Raw genomic sequence first — 22038 nt, forward strand, 5'->3', positions numbered from 1 at the left:
AACGTGCGGAAATGGGTTGGGAGAACGTAGCCTCCGACAGTCGGAAAATGCATGCATAATCAAGGCAAAGCCTCAGTGGAGTTACTACAAGGAAACAGCCATTCATAAATGGCCTTTCTTTATGAAGTGACCAGAAACAGTTTTGTATCCAACATACAAAAGCCGTTTTCAGGCACCCATAGTCAGATAGGACTTCAGACTGCTCAATTTTAAAAGCAGGTTTTTTTTTTTTTTAAGGTACTGGATTGTACCCAGAGCTCATTTTCTTCCAGCACTAAACAGGAAATGTTTTGAAAGGGTTGACATGGTAGAATGTGACATGAGCTCTGTCACTTCCTGGTCACCTGGTGACACATTTCTGTATTTTGACTGGCATCAGCTCTCCAGGGTCCGTCACATCATCTGTTGTCATCCTTTTCACTGGAGATGCAGGAGATTGAACCTGAGACCACGCAGAGTGGATGCTCTACCACTAAGCCATGGCCTCCTCCTAAAATAAACTAAATAAAGCTCATTTTTAAGTTTTGATACACAGCATCCCTTCTATTAGTCTAACTCTTGAAGAAAACACTTGCACAATCACAAAAGGATGTTCCTTACTCTTGATTTGTTTTCCAGTTTAGGCAGGAATACCTAGATACGCTTTATAGGTATGCAAAATTCCAGTATGAATGTGGCAACTATTCAGGAGCAGCAGAATACCTCTACTTTTTTAGAGTGTTGGTAAGTGTGTTTTATTTTTAAGTCATGCGTTTAAAATGTTCTTTGCCTTCAACTGGGCATCAGTATGGATTTGCCATTAATTTCTTCTGGAATTGAAGAATGGTCACGTCATTTACAAGAGGGTGTGCTGTAGGAAAACATCCTGATCTGTTATCTATTTAGCCTGCCATGGTTAATCTTGCAGATAGTTGTTCCTTTGATCTGATTAGTTCTGGTGAGCAAGTAGGAAATCCAGCATCACCTCTCTGGTGTTATGAAGGTGCAACTGAGGGGACCTGTGAGACTTGTGGAGAGAGGGGTCCCATCCTTCACTCAGAGTCCAGCCCACCTGCTGCAGTGATACTGCCTCCTGCCTGGCTCATGCAGCCCCAGGGGAGTGGGGGTTGTGGTAGCCCCCCTTGCAGCTGCCGTCTTGGCACAAATGCCTCATATGGCGGCAGTGGCTCCTCCTCCTCCACGGTCCTCCTCCCTTCTCTAAAACAGCATACAAGAGTCTTTTAACCTAAACTGTCTTCAACTGATGCAGATGCTTACACATCTGTCGGGTTCAATTGAGATTGAATCTGATAAAGGAATGCTCATCTAGAACAGTAATTGTAAGGAAGCAGTTAGTTTGAGGTCTTCATTGTGTTGGATTTTGGCACGAACTTGTGGAGTTCTACCTGTGGATTGGCGCAGCCAGGGAAACCCAGCTCCTTCAAAACGTCAGCTGAGATCTTGTTGAGAATGTGAGGATGGTTCTTCAGCATCAGAGAGCCAGGGTGGCGTAGTGGTTAAGAGTGGGGGACTCTAGTCTGGAGAACTGGGTTTGTTTCCCCACTCCTCCACGTGAGCGGTGGTCTCTAATCTGGAGAAACCAGGTCTGATTCCCCACTCCTCCACCTGAAGCCTGCTGGGTGACCTTGGACCAGTCACAGTTCTGTCAGGACTCTCTCAGCCCCACCTAACTCACAAGGTGTCTATTGTGGGGAGAGGAAGGGTAGGGAATTACTGTAAGCTGCTTTGAGACACCTTAAAGCTCGAAAAAAGTGGGGTATAAAAACCAACTCTTCTTCATCTTCAGTGTATGTGTGGAGGTTTCTTACTGCTTCCTTGTCTTAACAGTTCTCCTCTTATTGTGGTTTTGTAGTATAATCCATCTGGAGCCTATTTGGGCTGGCGTTGTAGAGTGTGTGTAGAATAAAGAAAATACAGCCTCTAGAGGACAGATAAGTGTAAACTAAATCTTGGACAGAATCGTGGTGAATACCTTATCTTACCTCTGAGCTTATTTGGGAGTAATGTTCAGTTTAAAGACTGCTTTTCAGAACTCCTTGAATACTTAGAATACATTCTGAATTCTCCGTAAACCACCCACGTATGGCCAGAGCTAATTTATGAAATGAAGAGTTGACTATTCACGTAGCTTATTAAGTAGGAGCATGTGTGAGAGGGGTAAATATTGTGAGAGAAGATACTGTTACAGTGCCACCACACTAAATTTATAGTTGCTTGTATTGGGGGCACCTTATTTTGGTAATCTGCTGTTGGTGAAAATCCATAAACTTTTCCAACAAACCCAACACTGAAAGCAGGTTACTGTGCAGTGCTAAATGAAGCTGTATGGAATGGAGCCAAAGTAGCAAGTGGGTGTCTGTTACTAGGACTCTTGTGTTTTGGAGTCAAGCAAAATAACATTATGGGTGTTCAGAGTATCATGATTCCAGTACGATTTGAACACTTGGAGTATATCAGGAGCATTATACATTAGGCTTCTCCAACTTAGCATTCAAACCACAGTGATAGTGAGCCTCTTTCTGATACAAATATCAAAAATTTGTGGAAGAAAAGCAGTTTCAGGGTAGAGGGATCCAAAACAGAATTTTTTAAATGGTTTCTGGCAGTTTCTCTCCTTGAAGAATGGCTTAAACATATTAGTGCCTTTAGAACTATTCCTTTGAAGGGATGATTAAATATATTGTGCCAGTTGTAGAGTAATGGTTAAATATGTAACTGTTAAGGGCTTACTGTGAAACTCAGCTACTCTTACGTGAGCAAAGATTTGTTCATTGGAGAAACACAAGCTATGAAAGAACCATTGTGACAGAACTGAGATTTTTGCTCTCTGAATGACCTCGTGTGGTTCAGTCCTGTTTAAATTAAGTAAGGCAGGCTGACCCCAGAACTACCCTTACTCAGAATGAGCTTGATCAGCTACAGTGGAGAGAAAAACATAAAACAGGTTCAGCACTGTCTTGTCTAGTATAGTAATAAAGTTATTTTTCTTCTGCCATGTTTGTTAAGGTATGGCTGAGGGCCGTACCATGAAAATTTACTTGTTGGAGTTGAACACACTGCTGTTGGACACGCTGCTGTCTCCTGCATAAAATATCTTTGTTTGAAATTACCTGGAGGTCATTATGTCTGCAGCTAAACAGTTAAACAGCCTATTTTAAATCTAGATGATTCTGGCTGCTGTCTCTCTCTCCCCCCTTGTCCTTCTAATTTGCAGAAGTTTTCAGTAGACTTGGTGGTTTTACTAGTTAAGCTTTAAACCATTTTAAATTAGTGCATGAAAACCCTGAGGGCTCCCGACTACACTGCAGCATTTAAATGAGGGGATCCTTATTGCTTGCAGTGAAAGGTCTTTGCAGAAGCTGAGGCTGCCTTGTTTTTTGTTTAATCTCCAGCTAAATCTTCTTGAAATGCCCAGTGCTGCTGATTTGTTTCCTAGAAAATCAAAACTGATTTTCTAAATGAAACACAGCCCATTTTCCCAAAATTGTGGAGCGAGCGTGTCAGTGGCATATTCCCTCTCAACTGGTGCCAGCGAGTCTCTATAATCAAAATGCTTGACCTAGTAAAATATTAAATTATCATGGTTCTTGTGATTGGGTTTGCTTATTTAAAACAGGTTCCATCCACGGATCGAAACGCTTTGAGTTCTCTCTGGGGTAAACTGGCATCTGAAATTCTGATGCAGAACTGGGATGCGGCGATGGAGGACCTTACAAGGCTGAAAGAGACAATTGATAATAACGTGAGTTACCATCTTAATCACACTAACATGTCTGAGATCAAGGAGCTAGAGCAGCTGCCCCATGAGGAGCGGTTAAAATGCTAAGGGCATAAAACTTGGAAAGAAGGTGGTTAAGGGGAAACATGATAGAGGTCTATAAAATTATGCATGGTATGGAGAGATTGGACAGGGAGAAGCTTTCCTCCCTCTCAGATATTACCAGAAGACAGGGGCATCTGCTGAAACGAGGGTGAGAGATTCAAAACAGATAAAAGAAAGTATTTCTTCACACAACACATAGTTAAATTGTGGAACTCCCTGTCCCAGGACGTAGTGATGGCTACCAACTTGGAAGCCTTAAGGAGGGGAGTGGACATGAATTATAGTTATTATGCATATCTATTTTCTCTAGTATCAGAGAAGCATTCTTATAATATGAGGTGATGTGGGACACAGGCAAGATAATGCTGCTGCAGTTGTCTTGTTTGTGGGCTTCCTAGAGGCACCTTCTCGGCCACTGTTTGAACAGACTGCTGGACTTGATGGGCCTTGGTCTGATCCAGCTTGGCTTTTCTTATGGTTTTTAATGCCAAATCAGCTTTTCTGACTGCTGCAGCCAAACCTCACCACAGAGGTTTTCATCACTTTCTACCCAAACCCAGCTGCTTCTTTGGCTTTCCAAGTCCCATTCGTCCTTACCGCTCTTAAAATGAGTACGTCCTTCTGATAGCATGAAGGAATTCTCTCCCCCAAGCTTTTGAAAATGAATTAAATTTGAATCAGAGTTTTAAAGCAAGGTTGTCGAACTTATTTGTTACGAGGGACGGATATGACATGAATGTCACTTGGTCGGGCTCGGCCATGTGTACCATAAAGTGTAATGCCAGGTACTGGAGATACAAACTTTGTAGAAGAACAGGCAAAGACAATAATCATACTATATTTTTTTTACTTAAAACAGAAACGTGCTTAGAACAATAACACTCTTACTGTATTTTCTTTTATTTAACAATCTTTGATCATTGACACCTTGGGACTGGGGGTGGCGGCTGCTTGCTGCTACAGGCTCGCCAGATTGGGAATAGGGGGGAGCTGCCTCGGCTGGTGATCCCACAGTGGGCTTGCCAACCCAGATCGGGGGGTGGCTACCTTGGCTGGCTTGCGAGCTAGATAAGAGCTCTCAAGGGGCCAGATCCAGCCATCAGGCCTAATGTTTGACTCCCCTGTTTTAAAGCATTGAGTCATAGAATCATAGAGTTGGAAGGGACCACCAGGGTCATCAAGTCCAACCCCCTGCACAATGCAGGAAATTCACAACTACCTCCCCCACACACACACCTGGTGACCAGAAGATGGCCAAGATGCCCTCCCTCTCATCATCTGCCTAAGGTCACAGAATCAGCATTGCTGACAGATGGCCATCTAACCTCTTCTTAAAAACCTCCAGGGAAGGAGAGCTTACCACCTCCCGAGGAAGCCTGTTCCACTGAGGAACCGCTCTGTTAGAAAATTCTTCCTAATGTCTAGACGGAAACTCTTTTGATTTAATTTCAACCCGTTGGTTCTGGTCCGACCTTCCTGGGCAACAGAAAACAACTTGGCACCATCAATATGACAGCCCCTCAAGTACTTGAACATGGTTATCATATCCCCTCTCAGTCTTCTCCTCTTCATGCTAAACATACCCAGCTCCTTCAACCTTTCCTCATAGGACTCGGTCTCCAGACCCCTCACCATCTTTGTTGCCCTCCTCTGGACACGTTCTACATCTTTTTTAAATTGTGGTGCCCAAAACTGAACACAGCATCACACTGCTGACTCATGTTCAGTGTTTGGTCTACTAAGACCCCAAGATCTTTTTCACACACACTACTGCTCAGACAAGCCTCCCCCATCCTATAATTATGCATTTGATTTTTCCTATCTTAACTTTACATTTGTCTTTGTTGAAGTGCATTTTATTAGTTCTAGCCCACTTCTCCAGCCTGTCAAGATCATCCTGCATCTTGGCTCTGTCTTCTACCGTATTTGCTACCCCTCCCAATTTAGTATCATCTGCAAATTTAATAAGCATCCCCTCTATTCCTTCATCCAAATCATTTATAAAGATATTTAACAACACAGGGCCCAGCACAGATCCCTGAGGAACTCCACTAGTCACTTCTCTCCAAGTGGATGAGGAACCATTAACTAGGACTCTTTGGGTACTATCTGTCAACCAGTTGCAGATCCACTAACAATAATAGGATCTAACCCACATTTTCCCAATTTGTCAACTAGAATACTATGTGGAACCTTATCAGAAGCCTTACTGAAATCTAGATAAACTATGTCTACAGCATTCCCCTGATCCAGCAAGGTAGTAACTTTCTCAAAAAAGGAGATAAGATTAGTCTGACATGACTTATTCTTGAGAAACCCATGCTGGCTCTTAGTGATCAGATCCATCCTATCTAAATGCTCAAGGACTGACTGTTTGATGATTTGTTTGAACACTTTTCCTGGTATAGAAGTCAAGCTTATGGGTCGGTAGTTACCCGGATCCTCCTTTTTCCCCTTCTTGAAGATGGGGACAACATTTGCCCACCTCCAATCTTCTGGTACCTCACCTGTTTGCCAAGACTTTCCAAAAATAATGGACAGAGGTTCAGAAATTACATCTGCAAGTTCTTTGAGTACCCTTGGGTGCAATTCATCTGGCCCAGAGAATTTTGTTTCATTTAAAGAAACCAGGTGTTTGTGCACTATCCCAATGCCAATTCTAGAATGCAAATCCCTTCCCTCATCACATGTTCTGTTTATGCCATGTTGAGCACCACTTCCCTCACGAGAAAAGACTGAGGAAAAGTAGGAATTGAGGAGTTCTGCCCTCTCTTCATCTCCTGTTACAGTTTCACTTTCCGGTCCACGCAATGGGCTTATCTTGTCCTTGTTCTTACTCCTACTCTACATAGGAAAATAACCTTTTTTTGTTGCGTTTAGCATCTCTCGCTAGCCTAAGTTCATACTGAGCTTTAGCTTTCCTAACACTCTCCCTACAAGCACTAGTTATTTGTTTATATTCCTCTTTGGTTACAAGGCCCTCCTTCCACTTCCTAAATGAGTCTTTTTTATTTCTCAACTCTTTAAAAAGCTGTTTATGGAGCCACCCTGGCCTCTTTAGGCTCCTTCCATTTTTCTTTCTCATAGGAATGGTTTGGGATTGCACCTTCAGTATTTCATTTTTAAGAAACGCCCACCCTTCTTGAACTCCCTTCTCCTTAAGTATTTCCGACCATGGGATTCTACCTAGCATAAGGTTAAGTTTGTTAAAATTTGCTCTTTTAAAGTCCAACCTATATGTCATAAGAACATAAGAAAAGCCATGCTGGATCAGACCAAGGTCCATCAAGTCCAGCAGTCTGTTCACACAGTGGCCAACCAGGTGCCTCTAGGAAGCCCACAAACAAGACGATTGCAGCAGCATTGTCCTGCCTGTGTTCCACAGCACCTCATATAATAGGCAGGCTCCTCTGTTCCTGAAGAGAACAGGTATGCATCATGACTAGTATCCATTTTTACTAGTAGCCATGACTAGCCCCTCTCCTCCATGAACATGCCCACTCCCCTTTTAAAGCCTTCCAAGTTGGCAGCCATCACCACATCCTGGGGCAGAGAGTTCCACAATTTAACTAGAAGGTCTGGCAGAGAAAAACTGAAAATACTTTTAAAAACACAGTGAATGTGTGCCATGGAGTTCTGTAAAAACCTATGTTTTGTTTTTTCAGTCGGTCAGCTCTCCACTCCAGTCTCTCCAGCAGAGAACGTGGCTGATCCACTGGTCTCTCTTTGTTTTCTTCAACCATCCTAAAGGCAGAGACAACATCATCGACCTCTTTCTCTATCAGCCCCAGTAAGTCGTCTTGCAACTGAAAGCAGGCCGAAACTCCCAAGAAAGGCGTGTACAAGAAGCTGATCCAGGTGCAGTCTCCTACGCTTGAGGAGATTGAAAGGCTTAAGCAGGCCTCCTTGGAAAATGACTGTCACTTCCCAAGGTTTGCAGGAACCTGGGCATCCAAGCAGCCTTTTGAGTGCCACTGGCAGCATCTTATTCGCATTAACCTGTCACAGCTGATTTAAAGGTTAATCTTTCACTGGGACTGTAATACATCATGCAGTACTATGAGGCTGCAAATACCGAAGGCATTATGTATTACGGGTGCATTTCTATTTGTTGTAATTACCGTAGATTTGGAAGAGGCAGTATTTCATAGGTAACTTCATCTTTGTATGCTGTCACTGGCATTGTATTACTTTTAAAATTTATCAAAAAGATTTCTAGGCTATCTATTTCAGGGAAATTAGGGGATGATGTCAATGTTGCATGAGGTAATGTGGTAATCCATTGCCATCTTCAGTGTTTCAAGGACATATGAGTCATCTGCTGAAGCTACTATGTACAGGCAAGCAGTATGTGTAAACAGTTTGTTCTAAACAACCCCCCTTTTCCAAGTAGTTTAAGCTGTTTTTTTTAGTGTGATAGCAAGTGCTTTACTTTTGCTTGCTTCCATCCCCCCCCCCCCCATCTATAACTATTGATTTGAAGTGAAATGCATTTTTGGCATAATGGCTTTGAATGCATACTCTGTATCTCCACAGGTTTAGAGTATGATGGGCCTTTCTCAGCTGGGGCTTGGCAGAGACCAGAACTTGCAAGTAACTGCTTATAGCAGGGTTCCCCAACATGGCTGGTGCCACGATGCCCACAGGCAATTCCCCCAGGTGCCCACCATGTGCTTCAGAAAAGTGGGCAGGGCTGTTGTAAAGGCAGGACCAATGACTGGCTGCCTTCATACAATAAAGGGGCTTTTCACTGGGACCCTCCCACTGCTCACTTGTGAAGGGTCCAGGATTCTGTAAATGGGGCCAGCACTGGGGCCTGGGAGCACCAGAGCCATAGAAGGGATGCTTGGCTCCGCCTCCTGTGGCAGCCATTTTGTAGTGGCATCTTTCACGCTGCCTCAGAATTCCAAAGGTGCCTGCAGACTCAGAAAGGTTTGGGACCCTAGTTTATAGGAATGAGCAGGGCTTGGAGTTCAAGCATGAGATCCTATCAGACTTTACAACCGTTCCGCTTCTTTTACGTATAGTCTCCAGATAGTGTTGAATGGGTACCCAGTAAACTAAGTCTTTTCTCACTCCTATATTCTTCTGCCAGAATAGGGGCCTGGGCTGTTTTGAATTGTAATTTGCTCTAAAATAAGAATCTGTTTTTTCCAGGTATCTTAACGCTATTCAGACAATGTGTCCACACATTCTTCGGTATCTGACCACAGCAGTGATAACAAACAAAGACGTTCGAAAGCGTAGACAAGTGTTGAAAGACTTGGTCAAGGTTATTCAGCAGGTAGGAAATAGGTTTCTGTTTTTAAAATCACAACTTGCATACACTTGTGGCTGGGCTGGGATCTTAGGAAGACTGTCACCCTGTTGCACACTCTCGTAAGAACATTGACGAACTAGAGAATGAGATACAGATGTACTGTTTGGGAGCATGTGGTCTTGTTCTGAAATGTTTGGGCTCATTGGGAAATCCTGCTGCCACACGGCAGTTCACTTCTCCGGCCTATTTAGTACTGTAGCACAATAGGTATTCCAGGGGTGGGAGTTGAAAAGGGAAAGAGGCAGTCCAGAGGCATGTTGATTGGCGATGGCTTGAAGCTTTGGTACAAAGGGGGTTCAGTGGGCTTACAGGTATGACATTCTGCCAAATGCATACAGCCGCCCCAGCCGACTCAGATGAGGTGGGAGAGACGAGTAGCAGAGGCATGGATCTGTAATTCTTACATGCACACACTACTTGCGAGATGGGTCTAGTAGGCCTGGCCCATCAATTTACTTGCATCATGGAGACAAAAGACTACAGGACGAATAGCCCCTTTGATTTGTAGCTCTAGCAAGTCACTTGGCAAAACAAGAGGATGGTGGAAAAGGCCCCCACCCTTCTACCTCTTTGCCTGCTCATAATCACCCTGAGGTCATGCCAGGACTGACACCCTTGTTCTTTTTACACACACGCGCTCTCCCTCTCACATACACTGTGTTATGACAGGCATTTTTGTAGGTTCACATCATTCAATACATACCAGAGATGCCTGCGTGCTTGAGTCTAAAATGTTTTAAAATTGGTTGTATCCTTGGAGCTGTTTAAAACTGGATTGCTGTTGCAGTAAAGGAGCTACAAACTACATTTAGAATTATTGCTTGCGCTGAAAAGTTTAGGCTCACAATTTGGGAGTACTCCTGGACACCTCTCTGTTTAGATAGGGAGCTGTTGCAAGTTGCTAGGAATATCTTGCTCCCCATTGCTGTTCCTGCAGATAATAGGCCGGACCCCTGGGGCTTATGCGTTGATAACATTCAAACTAGATTATTGTAATGTGCTGTTTATGTAGCAGCTCTTGAAGATAGTCCAGAAACTTCAGCCTGGTACAAAATGCAGAACCGAAGACCCAGCCTAAACCTTATCTTACAAATACATAAAGCCAGTGAGTTGGGTCCTGCTGAAAATTTCTGCTGACTGAAATATTCTTTCCTACTGGAGTCCAAAATGACTTCCAAAGGGCTGCTCCTTGAGATACAGCAAGTCCCCCCCAGGAACAGCACTGAGGGAGGAGTTGGCAAAAATCACCCCTCCACTTCCGTTGGTAGAAATTTTTCAGTGGATCGAAGCCAGAGCTCTTCCAACAACATTGGCTTCTGGTTTGTTTTGGGTGCAATTTAAGATGGTTTTGACCTCTTAAGTGGTTTGGGTCCAGAGTACCCAAGTGACCGCCTCGACACGTACTGCCCTGCCTGAGCTTTCCAAGGTAAAGTCTTCCTGTAGGAACTTGTTGTCTGGAGTTCCTCTCACATGAGGAACTTTTCAGCTGCTGTCCCCCAGTAAGTCTCTTTTATCCAGGAGGGTAAGACTGGCACCATTGCTAGAGGTCTTCTGGAAGAGGTTAAAGAAACCTCCTTTATTATTATTCTGGAAAGCCTTTGCATGAAACTGACAAATTGATTATTGCCCCTCTGTTGGCAGTTTCTGGTATTCTTTTATGATGCATTTTATTATATCGTGAGCTGCCTTGGGGACTTCCAAGGTAGAAAGGTAGCATACAGGTCAACTAAATAACATGAAATCCTACTCATATCTGTGCAGGAATCCTACACCTACAAGGACCCAATAACTGAGTTTGTGGAATGCTTATATGTGAACTTTGACTTCGACGGAGCTCAGAAGAAGCTGAGAGAATGTGAATCGGTAAGGATTTCTTTGCAAATGCAGTCTTAGACAAACAGAAGTATACAAGTGGCTACCATAATTAGTTACACTGGGTTGGATCCTATGAATCATTCCACTGGCACAAGGAGCAGAATATAGGATCTAACCCTTTATTTCTGTAAACGGAGACATCTGAAATGGTAGTTGTGGAAGAAACAAACTATTGGAATTGTGGGCTGGTGCAACTTTAATTGAGATCTTCAGGCCAATTGTCGAACTAATTAAATTTCATTTAAAAGAAAAATAGGCATTAGACTAACCTTCCAAATGTGCATGCAGTATATTTTTATTTTGTAGCTACCCAAGATTTTTTGGTTTAAAAGATATTGAGTACCTTTCATTAAAAGATCTGTATACACATGGAGAGGGCTTACTGATGGGGCATTAGAACTATAAGGGAGCTTCTTCATGAACGGAGTCACTGACACGTGTTAGAACACATGCTGATTGCTAGAAAAACCTGAAAGTGGGACATTTGTTCACCTCAAAATTGGCAACTCCAAAGTGTACCCAAAAATGCCTAGGCTTGCTTCTGTTTTAGCTAGAAACCTGAAATTTGGTACAAGTGCAGCCTCAAAAGTGACCGTGAGTAGAAGCTGGAAGTGAAAATATGTAAAACACTTCAAAGAAATGGAGGAGGAAAAGACATGCATTTTTAAGATACAGCTGGAATTTGGTGAATACCTTGTCTAAATCATTATTATTGTTTAAGAACACCTAAAAATCTTGTACCTGTCAAAACCTGTTGCATAATATTTCATCCTAATATAGTTTAGCCAGTCCAGCACAGCCAAGTTGTTAACATGGGTTGGAAAGTTGGGCTGTGGGTATTCTCTGGTGCCTTCAGGGTTGCTATTGAGAAAGAGGATGCTTCCGGTAATAGCAGGAAACGTGGATATCTTGTCTGCAGCACATAAGCTTCACTTGATTGTTGGCCAGTAATATGACCGTACCATGCTTCTGTCTCCCTTGTTCTCCCTACCATCAACGTGTGCCGTCTTGCAGGTTCTTGTGAATGACTTTTTCTTAGTTGCTTGTCTTGAAGACTTCATCGAAAACGCCCGCCTCTTTATATTTGAGACCTTCTGCCGCATCCACCAGTGCATCAGCATCAAGTAAGAAAAGCTGTACCAGCAATAGTTAATTTGATGGCAAAAGTAAACAGCCGGTTACAGTAAAAAGATGATGTGGTCAAGCTGCTTTGGTTCTACTTGAGGAAGGAATGGAAGGAATTGGCATACAAAATGGGAAATTAACTACAGCTCTTGTATATGTGTGAAAGCTGTGTTTAGGTTCAGTAAATATTAACATGTTCTAAATCTTTAATTACAGGGATTCTGATTGAAGCGGGTATAAAATCATTTCTGTATAAGATTTGCCTTGGTAGTATTCTTCTAGTTTGCTTTGGAGGGAGGTACTTGTTCGCCAGTTCTGCTGTTGCTCCAGCCTTCCTTCATTTTCAGAAGGAATCAGAGCATTCAGGGCCCACCAGACAGGTCTATGGAAGGGTGACATATAATCTTTCTGAATAAATAATGGACTTCCTCACGGGACTGTACTGTCTTGGCTGTGCACCTGGGTATTGTGAGTTTTCTCTCACGTTAAAATCTTGCATATGCTAGGACGTTGAAGGAGAGAAATGTTGTAGGTCAAGCATCTATCACAGAAGCTATGGATGCATAGGGAAGTTTGAATGTGAGATGGCGTTTAGACATGCAACTTCCCACTGATATAAGGAAAGGCCAGTTTGTGAGGTAGCTAGTGCTATAGCATATGTGAGGATCCTGTGCTGATGGTCTATCAAGGCATGAGTGTTAAGTGGGTTTCCACTGTTCCATGTTGGGCAACAGTACAGATCTGGTCCTCTCTGACAGTTGTAAAGTAGGTGTGAAATTTCTGGGGGAAGGAAACTTTCCTTGTGGAGGCACCTGAAAAAGCTGAGTTTGGAAGATCTTCCAGACCCTGGTATGAGGCATAATTTGATTCGGTGAACGGTTAACACCACCCTCAAAACATCGTTTGGGTTTGTGAACTGAGCCGGTGTGTTTCTCGGGGAAATGTAAAAATGACCCTGGGTTGAAAACTGGAAGAAGCTTCTGGAAGGAGACAAATAGGGTATGTGAAGAATTTATCAGAAAATATGTTCAGGTTGCTTCTCTGTGGAGGAAAGATACTTCATCACTGTTTGCCAACATTTGCTGTCTTACAAGTTGTCACTGGAAAACAGCGTAAAACTTACCAGTAAAACAGACCAGAAGCAGAACATTTGAAAAGCTGGTAAGATAAGCCCTCTAATTAAAAGCCTGGGTAAAAAGGCATGTTTTGGCCTGGAAACAGTAAAATAGGTGTCAGGCAATCCTCAAGTGGGAGGGCATTCCAAAGCCGTGGCGCCACCACAGAAAATGCCCTGTCTCTGTTTGCCACCCACCTCACCTCTAAAGGCAGGGACACGGAGAACAGGGCTTGAAGTAGTGTCTTTGAATATTTCAGAGGCTTGTGAGTCTGACAGAGCAATTGGAAGCTATACTTTCTGAAATCTACTTCATACCAGACAAGGTCCTCGCATGGGAGAACTTGAGTTCCAAATCTTCTCCCTCCTTGGTGTAGTGGTTAAGAGCGGTGGTTTGAAGCGGTGGACTCTGATCTGGAGGACCAGGTTTGATTCCCCACTCCTCCACATGAGTGGTGGATGCTAATCTGGTGAACTGGATTTGTTTACCCACTCCTACACAAGAAGCCAGCTGGGTGTCCTTGGGCTAGTCACACCCTCTCAGCCCCAGCTACCTCACGGGGTGTCTGTTGTGGGGAGTGGAAGGGAAGGTGATTGTAAGCCGGTTTGATTCTTCCTTAAGTGGTAGAGAAAGTCAGCACATAAAAACCAACTCTTCTTCTTCAAAGGTTACCACGGCATGCTAATTTGTTACAGTCAGTCTGGAAGTAGATTAGTTCCTGTAGATTAGATCACTGTTTTCAGAATAGTATTATCCAATGGTGTTACTTAAGTTTCTGAATGCTACTATTTTGGGGAAGGAACATGAATGAATCATGGCAGTCTCGCGGAGGAAAGGGCATTTGACAAATGGGCCTTTCTTCTTGATTGGTTATTGTAACCCAGCTGCATTCTAGCCTTTGCAAGAAACTCCCACAAGCTTGTTTTCAACTGTGGCACAATACCTCTCTCGCACAACGGGACACATTGAGTACTGATTCTAATGAAACATCTACAGCCCCGAATAAACTATTAATCTGAGAGCTAGTCTTCAAAGATGGATGCCTTGGGACATGGGAGAGCCGTGTCTGATAAAAGTTGATGGGATAATAATCAATTTTGAAGTTCTTGCTGGCTAATCAGAAAATCAGTGAATACAGTTTTAACGCGCATGTAGCATGCCTGTCAATGCCAAATTTCCCGTTACTGTGAACTGACGTTCCACTTCAGTTGATTAATTATAATTAAGTCTGCATATTTAATAAGCTGTACGCTATCTTAACCGAGTCACCTGGAGAGTCAAAGGCTAAGCTTGGGTAGGACCAGAGCAGAGATGGCAATGGGGAATGGTGTAAAATAGAGTTCAGTGTGTTGTGTTGGCCAGGTTTCAGGAGAGAACGTGAAGCATTAGCAAAAGTCTGGAAGTCTGGAGAGTGCATACGTCTGAAATGAGTGAAGCATCACTGGAGAATGCTGAGAAGTCATTAGAAAGCCACAGGAAAAGCCATTGGCTGAGTGCCTGTTGGTGGAACAGTGACTCTTGCCTTGTTCTGTAGAGGAGAAGAAATCGGGATGTCTGGACACAATCCCTGAAAGATCCGTTTGTCACAAATCTTCTGCGTCACTCTCAATCTCGGATACAAGTGGTCTGACATGGGACATCAAAGGACAGTGTTGTCTGCCTAGTGCTTTATGGCTAGTTGTGTGATGCACTTCCCTGGAAAGACGGCTTTATCAAAAGCTAGACAGATGTTCAGCAAATGAAGAGTAGCTCAGACGGTCCTTTTGTAGTGTGTGTGGCTGCTTAATGGTGTGGTGAAATTACATAGTTAGCTAACCAAATTCAAATCCTTCTGGTTCATGGGAATATAGGATCCTCTTAGAATTCATTGCTCTTAACCAGCCCTCTCTTTCATAAAGTAAATTTCATCTATTGAAGCATCTGATTTGGTTTTAAATAATGCACACAAAATTATTAGGTGCTGTTGAGTTCCAGTTTCTAATGTGTTGGACGATCAGAGATTCTTAAAGTGAATCAGACAAGCCATAAAGTGTCTTGGATGAGCCAAAGAGACAACATCATCTTTCTTCCCCCTGTGATTGCTTCTTCATTGATTTTGTTTCTTCTTCTGCGTGTAAATGGAGCTAAGCAGATGAGTCTGCAGTAGGTCTTAAACTTCTAGTCAGATTTCACAGACCGCAGTTGCAAACAGTAATAGTTCACCAGTAAGATGCATGTCCACGGAGAATATTAATTATACACAACCGGTACTTGATTTAATGGTCTGTTTGGTACTTGTCAACACTGGTTTCAGTGTAAAATATAACTAGCTTTTTTGTGTGTGTTAAGCATCACTGAAGTGGTTGATTTACAGACTCTCTGATAAGAGATTGTTCAAACATCGCTGGCTGTGTCTCTCTTCTGGCTGCTGTATCTGTTGTGTGAAAGAGATGATCAGGGCAGCTTTGCTTTCCAGGGCTTTTCCCTTCTTGTGGCTTCCAACTGTTAATAGAACGAGGCTGGCCGTGGGCGCTTCCTTTTTGGATAGTTTAAAAATACAACGTTGTGCAGAGCTGGATGGCGATAAGCGGCCGGATGATCCCATGGATACGTTTAGTTACCAGAGACGTTTTACTCCGGTGCCTCCCCCCCCTCCCTGGAAGGGAGGACGTCAGTAGCGAGTCTTGGACCGGGCGAAGGCTTCTTCCGCCAGAGGAAGGCGCCTCCGTTAATTAAAAGGATCTGTGAGACCCCACTCAAGACCCCTTTATAAAACTGGCAACCGAGTTAGAACTCTCTGTATTCAGTTACTTAGCATATTATCTAATTATTCCAACTTTGGCCAGCTCAGACGCAGAACAAAAGTTGAGGCAAGAACACGGATTTTATTAAAAACATGTCCTTTTCTTTCCCCCCCTCTGCCCCCCCTCCATGAAGTATGTTGGCAGATAAGCTAAACATGACTCCAGAAGAGGCCGAGCGATGGATTGTGAATTTGATTCGAAATGCAAGGCTGGATGCCAAGATAGATTCAAAACTGGTAAGCTTCCCCACCCCCCAATTTACGTGAAATTATTTGTGTCGGAACATTCTTAAAAACCATTGAGTTGCCCCTTAAGAATTGTGGAGAGGGTTTCCACTCGCGTACTAGATCTCTCCACTTCCCTGCTCCCCCATTTGCACAGAACCATTCCCCCACACACTGCTCCTGAGGATTAGGAGCCTCTTGGGAATGGCATGCTATGCAGCAGAAATCGGAGACCTCCCCTTGTGAGAGTAGAAATGCCTTTTGCTAGCGCAAGGGCTGGCTTGGATCTCAAGGTGTGAGCTACAAGAAGTCTAAAAGTGCTATTACTGTGGTTTTTCTTCACTGTGCTATAGCTGTTGGCTTTTGATACTAAGAACACAAGATATATTGGGAAAGTGTATGCCTCACTACGATCTGTACAGGGCAGAGGGTTTCTGGCAACTCAACCAATTTGTATTAAATAGTATTTTTTTTATTAGTATATGGCCCTAGAAGCTAAAAAGACTAAACTGAGGCTATCGTACTTTGGTCCCGTTATGCGAAGACAAGAGTCACTGGAATGCTAGGAAAAGTTGAAGGCATCAGGAAAAGAGGAAGACCCAACGAGAACTGGATTTACTCTGTAAAGGAAGCCACATCCCCCAGTTTGCAAGACCTGAGCAAGGCTGTAAAAGATAGGACGTTTTGGAGGACATCGATTCATAGGGTTGCCATGAGATGGAAGCAATGTGACAGCACTTAACACAGAGTTTATTAGTATTTCTGTTTTGAACTACAGGCAGTCTCAGCACACAAAGCCATGGTTATTAAGCCCATACAGTAAAGCGGCAAGGGAGCAGCGTTCGGAGGCCACCACACAGAGCGGGTGGCAGTTTTTCATACGTCCGTATGCTGCCACCAGGGTGGGTTAAGGCGGCACTCGTGGCTTCAAGGTGGAAGTGTCCCCACCCATCCCAGGGATGCTGTTAATTCAGGTTGGCAGTCAGGTTGAGGGGAAGAGGGGGTGCCGGTGCAGCAGAATGCTGTCCATGGTGGCAGGCGTGCCGCCCTTGGCAAAGCAGGAAGGTCGGGTGTGATCAAGAAGTACATGCAGCATGTTCCGCGCCAGCGTTTCCGCAGTCCATAAACTGTAAGGATCAGGTTGGCATGAGAACTGTACATTTGGAAACTGCTTCTGTATGTTTCCAATTATCAAGTGGGTGGGAGGGGGAGAGTTGCACTACAGTTTGGAGAAGCTGCAGATAAATGCTGGAAGGCTTAGTTGTGTTGTGTGCCCCTTTAGTAAGGATAGAGCAGGGGTCAGCCTTGGTGGTGTTTTGGAAATATTGAAGCAAGTTCAGGTCACACAGTTGGCCAGCAGTTCAGCTATAAATGCGGGTCACAGGCCATTCCTGACACACAGTGGATTCTGTGACTTGACCAAGTGATGGCGGGCATAAAAGGGGAATATGGGGTGTTCACTGTGGCGTTACCCAAGTGGGCAAATGGTATGGTCTAGCTTAATCCACTCTTAACGCCTTCTTTCGAATGTCTAGGGTCACGTAGTGATGGGGAACAACGCAGTGTCACCTTATCAGCAAGTGATTGAGAAGACTAAAAGCTTGTCTTTCCGGAGTCAGATGCTGGCTATGAATATTGAGAAAAAGCTGAACCTGGGCAGCAGGACTGAGGTGAGCCCCGAGCGGTCCTGGCGATTACATAGGCATTTTGCTGAAATGGAAGAAACTGAAGGATCACGGTGCAGTGGCTTTATATAAATAATCAAAGGTGTATCTAATTATGGCATCTGTTGGTTCAGACGCTTATCTGCCCCCAAGGCTGGAATACAGCAAATACTTTGACAGCTCGGCCCTTAGCCCCAAGACACAGCTGAGTTTGAAACGCTGAGATCCCCCTCACTTGCAGTCCTGTGTCCCCAGTTTAGAGGAGTAGAGGTTCAGAGTCATTGTGTGCGTCCTGAGGCAGGGCACTGTTCTCCTCCTAGGTGGTTTCTGCAAAGGGCTCTTTCTCTAGAACTCCACATCACTTAAATTTCCCCTGTGCACAGCGAAGGTGTGCTCACCAAGAGGCCAGATGTAGCAGGGTGCCCTGACTGGAGTTTTTGTTGCATGCAGGAGAACGGTGACCAGTATTCTAAGCTGTGTAGCCGTGGCTGGAAAAAATATGAGGGAGATTTCTTTTTCCCTCCCATTGATCACTGGGGAGGGGCGCATTTGTATGCTGGGTAGAGTGTTGGCTCTGGGACTTTGGATACGAGCCCCTCCCTCTCCCAACACAGCCTGTGTCTAGCCTTTTAACTGGGGCAGCCATGCTGGTGCTCAGTTTACATCAACGTAACACCCTTCAGGTGCTGTGCCAGTCTATCTCCAGATGGCACCAGCATGGGGTTTAGTTTCTATCCAAAGCCATTCACAGACCAGCCTTAGGACCATACTGTTCATTGCGTTGAAGAGAGATTCAGAAACACCCCACCCTTCACTCAATTTACCAACAGCAGTGTGCTCGGCATTGTCTTGGGTAGCTGTAAAATGACTTTCGGATTCTAGTAACTGCTGTGTTGATTAGTTGGGAATGCACCCCTCTTGTATCCTCATCTTCACATTTGCTTTTTTTCTTTTTCTTTCTAAAGGCACCTAACTGGGCAACTCAAGACTCTGGCTTTTACTGAAACAAGTCTGGGGAAGAAAGACAGTTTCCATTTGATAAGGGCACATTTTAATTATGTACTGTTTTGAAGACCGTGGTAATTATGTGAACTTTGCAGCACATGATTTGAATAAAACTGGCTACTTTAAATTGAATGGTTGTGTATCTTTGTAATTGGATTTATAAAAAAGGGGTATTGTTCAGTGCATTAAAACTAGATGCTCCTTGAAAGCAGTAAAGATCTAATTTAAACTTTAAGTGACTCTTCTAAACTTCAGCTGCAGTTGCTAAAAGGTGTTGAATTGCAAGCCTGCACTGGAGATTTCCATAAAGTATCCAAACTTGGTGTGAACTGATCCAGATTCACTTCTGTATGCTTTTTACTGCTACTTGTTTAGCAGCCTCCCAGCGGATGTAACCTTGTTATCTTTCCAGAGCTGAACTTAAAAGTCTTGTCCATTTCTCAGAGCAACCAAGAATCAATGTAAAATTTTGCTGTGGGACAGTACGAACTCCTGACAGTTACTTTTCCTACTTGGCATTAAAATACTGCATTGATTACACTGTACACATGCCCATGTTTAGAATATTTTGGTAACTATATTTTGACAAAGGAACCCAGGTGTGTGTGTGGGGAGATAGCAGAATGGTGGTGGTAGAAAGGGCTGTCAAGTCACAGCTGACTTACGGCGACCTTGTATCGTTTTCAAGGCAAGGGTCGTTCGGAGGTGGTTTGCCATTGCTTGCCTGCGCATGGGCTGAGACAGTTCTGAGAGAACTGTGACTGGCCCAAGGTCACCCACCAGGCTTCATGTGGAGGAGTGGGGAATCGAACCTGGTTCTCCAGATTAGAGTCTGCCGCTCTTAACCACTACACCACACTGGCTCTCATGGGACAGGGTAAACCATTACTTTGGATTAGAAAAATGCGTGATAGGAGCCTATAAAACTCAAGGTGGGTGAAGAGTGAATGGGATAGACAAATTGCTCATTAAACTGCGAGGCAGCAGATTGAGGTGGAACCCTATATATTGCATAAATCAGTGACCACTGCTATGAAGTAAGTGGAACAGGTAAAGAATGGATGTCTGTCTCTAGCCAGGACAGAAGTGCACCCTTAGTTTCCATGGACAAGGCATCCCAGTATACCTGGATGCATTACAGCGTAGTGGGAAAGCATAAACATCGCTTGTAAAAACAAAAAGTCCCTAGTGCAATCCTAGTTATGAATGTCTGGTGGTAGGCCTGGGAAAGGCATCTGCCTGGACTTAGGAGGACTTGCCAGCCAGAGGAAACTATATCATGGTGAGAAGATCACTTTTGCTGTCTAAGGCAGCTGATTTCCTATAGCTAGCTTAGTGGCAAATCTGACTAGCTACTGTATACTATGCCAAGTTTGAAATCTGTCCTGGAGGTGGTGCTTTTATAAGGACTTGCTGATTGGAACTCTTCCTGGTGTAAGTAGTACTCATTGTGCACTCCCAGTTTTGCACCATTCCTGATAATATTACTCATTAAAGATAAGCTGTGGAGTAGACAACTTGTTCAGATTAATTCCCTTGACTATATTGAGACAGAAGCCTGCAGCTGACGTGAGTTCTTATTAGCATACAACTACAGATTTATTTGTGTCAACAAATGTACTTATTAAAACATTTATATACCACCTTCCTCATGGTTCAAAGTGGCTTACCATAGTTAAAAACATTGCCAATTAAAACCAAGCATAAAATAGCATAACCCCAAGTCTCTCCCCCTGCCACCACCATGATGGAAGCGGCCTGGGCTCTGGTTGATTCCCACAGATGGGCCTGATGACCGTAGTTGGCGCACAGGGACATATGGAAGGAGACAGTCCTTCAAATATGTGGCTCCCACATAGTGAAGAGCTTTAAAAGTCATAACCTGCACCTTGAATTAAACTTGGGAACAAACTAGCAGCCAATGTAATGGTTTCACAATGGCCATCGTGTTCCCAGCGACTAGCCCCCGACAATCAGGCTGCCACATTCTGGACCAGTTGTAGTTTCCAGATTGCCTTCAAGGGCAGCCCCCGTTTAGCACGTGGCAGTAATCCAACTGCAAATGAATGCCAAGTGTGTTTTTCACCAATACTTTCTGGCATTCTTAGGGAAAACGTGGTTTCTTTGCTATCAACCAGGGAAAAAGACACTGAGGTTTATTGTCATTCTTATGCCTAATTTTTTCCATTGTGCTCCTAAATCTGATCTACAGTTCCTCTCCTACTCAAGACACTTTGGCCAGGTTAAGCATGTATTCTGGCTGCAAAACAATTCAGAACTAGCTCTAAATACTTTGCCATATGGGAGAATCCCGATTAGAATCAGAGCACACTGGTATTATTAAGGATCAACGGATTTTTAATACACAGCTGAAAATTGTTAAGTAAACGTAGGATGTTAAATTCATGAAGAGTATTCTAAACAAAATATTGTCGAAGGCTTTCACGGTCAGAGTTCATCAGTTCTTGTAGGTTATCCGGGCTGTGTGACCGTGGTCTTGGTATTTTCTTTCCTGACGTTTCGCCAGCAGCTGTGGCAGGCATCTTCAGAGGAGTAACACTGAAGGACAGTGTCTCTCAGTGTCAAGTGTGTAGGAAGAGTAATATATAGTCAGAAGGGGGTTGGGTTTGAGCTGAGTCATTGTCCTGCAAAAGTATCAAAGGTAATGTGCTAATCATTGTCCTGTAAGTATCAAGATTAAAGCATATGGAAATACATTAACTGAACAGGACAAAATAAAGAAAAGGTGGGAACAATACACTGAAGAACTATGAAAGGATAAAAGATTCTTTCCAAGAATGATCTTTTGAAGAAGAACCTACAGTTTTAGAAAGTGAAGTGAAAGCTGCATTGAGAGCAATTGGGAGAAACAAATCACCAGGAGCAGATGGGATATCAATAGAGCTATTCCAAGCCACAGAAATGGAGTCCATCAAAATCTTGACAAGAATATGCCAACAGATATGGAAAACAAAACAATGGCCCTCAGACTGGAAACCATCCATTTACATTCCAATTCCCAAGAAAGAAGACATCAAAGATTGCAGCAACTATCGGACCATCGCATTAATTTCTCATGCAAGTAAAGTGATGCCCAAAATCTT

At 43.7% G+C, this 22038-nt stretch overlaps 1 protein-coding gene across 1 annotated transcript in view; it reads left to right on the forward strand.

The window, feature by feature from the left end:
- EIF3E (eukaryotic translation initiation factor 3 subunit E) overlaps positions 1-19065 on the forward strand; it is a 30313-nt gene extending 11248 nt beyond the window's left edge. Inside the window, exons 5-13 of the mRNA XM_056854534.1 lie at positions 619-723; positions 3617-3742; positions 7489-7613; positions 8981-9107; positions 10905-11006; positions 12033-12142; positions 16175-16277; positions 17801-17935; positions 18895-19065. Coding sequence (XP_056710512.1) covers positions 619-723; positions 3617-3742; positions 7489-7613; positions 8981-9107; positions 10905-11006; positions 12033-12142; positions 16175-16277; positions 17801-17935; positions 18895-18933 — 972 coding nt within the window. The 3' untranslated portion in view covers positions 18934-19065. The remainder of the gene's footprint in view (positions 1-618; positions 724-3616; positions 3743-7488; positions 7614-8980; positions 9108-10904; positions 11007-12032; positions 12143-16174; positions 16278-17800; positions 17936-18894) is intronic.
- Positions 19066-22038: the final 2973 nt, after the last annotated feature.

The sequence above is a fragment of the Euleptes europaea genome, chromosome 8 (genome assembly GCF_029931775.1).
Source record: "Euleptes europaea isolate rEulEur1 chromosome 8, rEulEur1.hap1, whole genome shotgun sequence".
NCBI lineage: Eukaryota > Metazoa > Chordata > Lepidosauria > Squamata > Sphaerodactylidae > Euleptes > Euleptes europaea.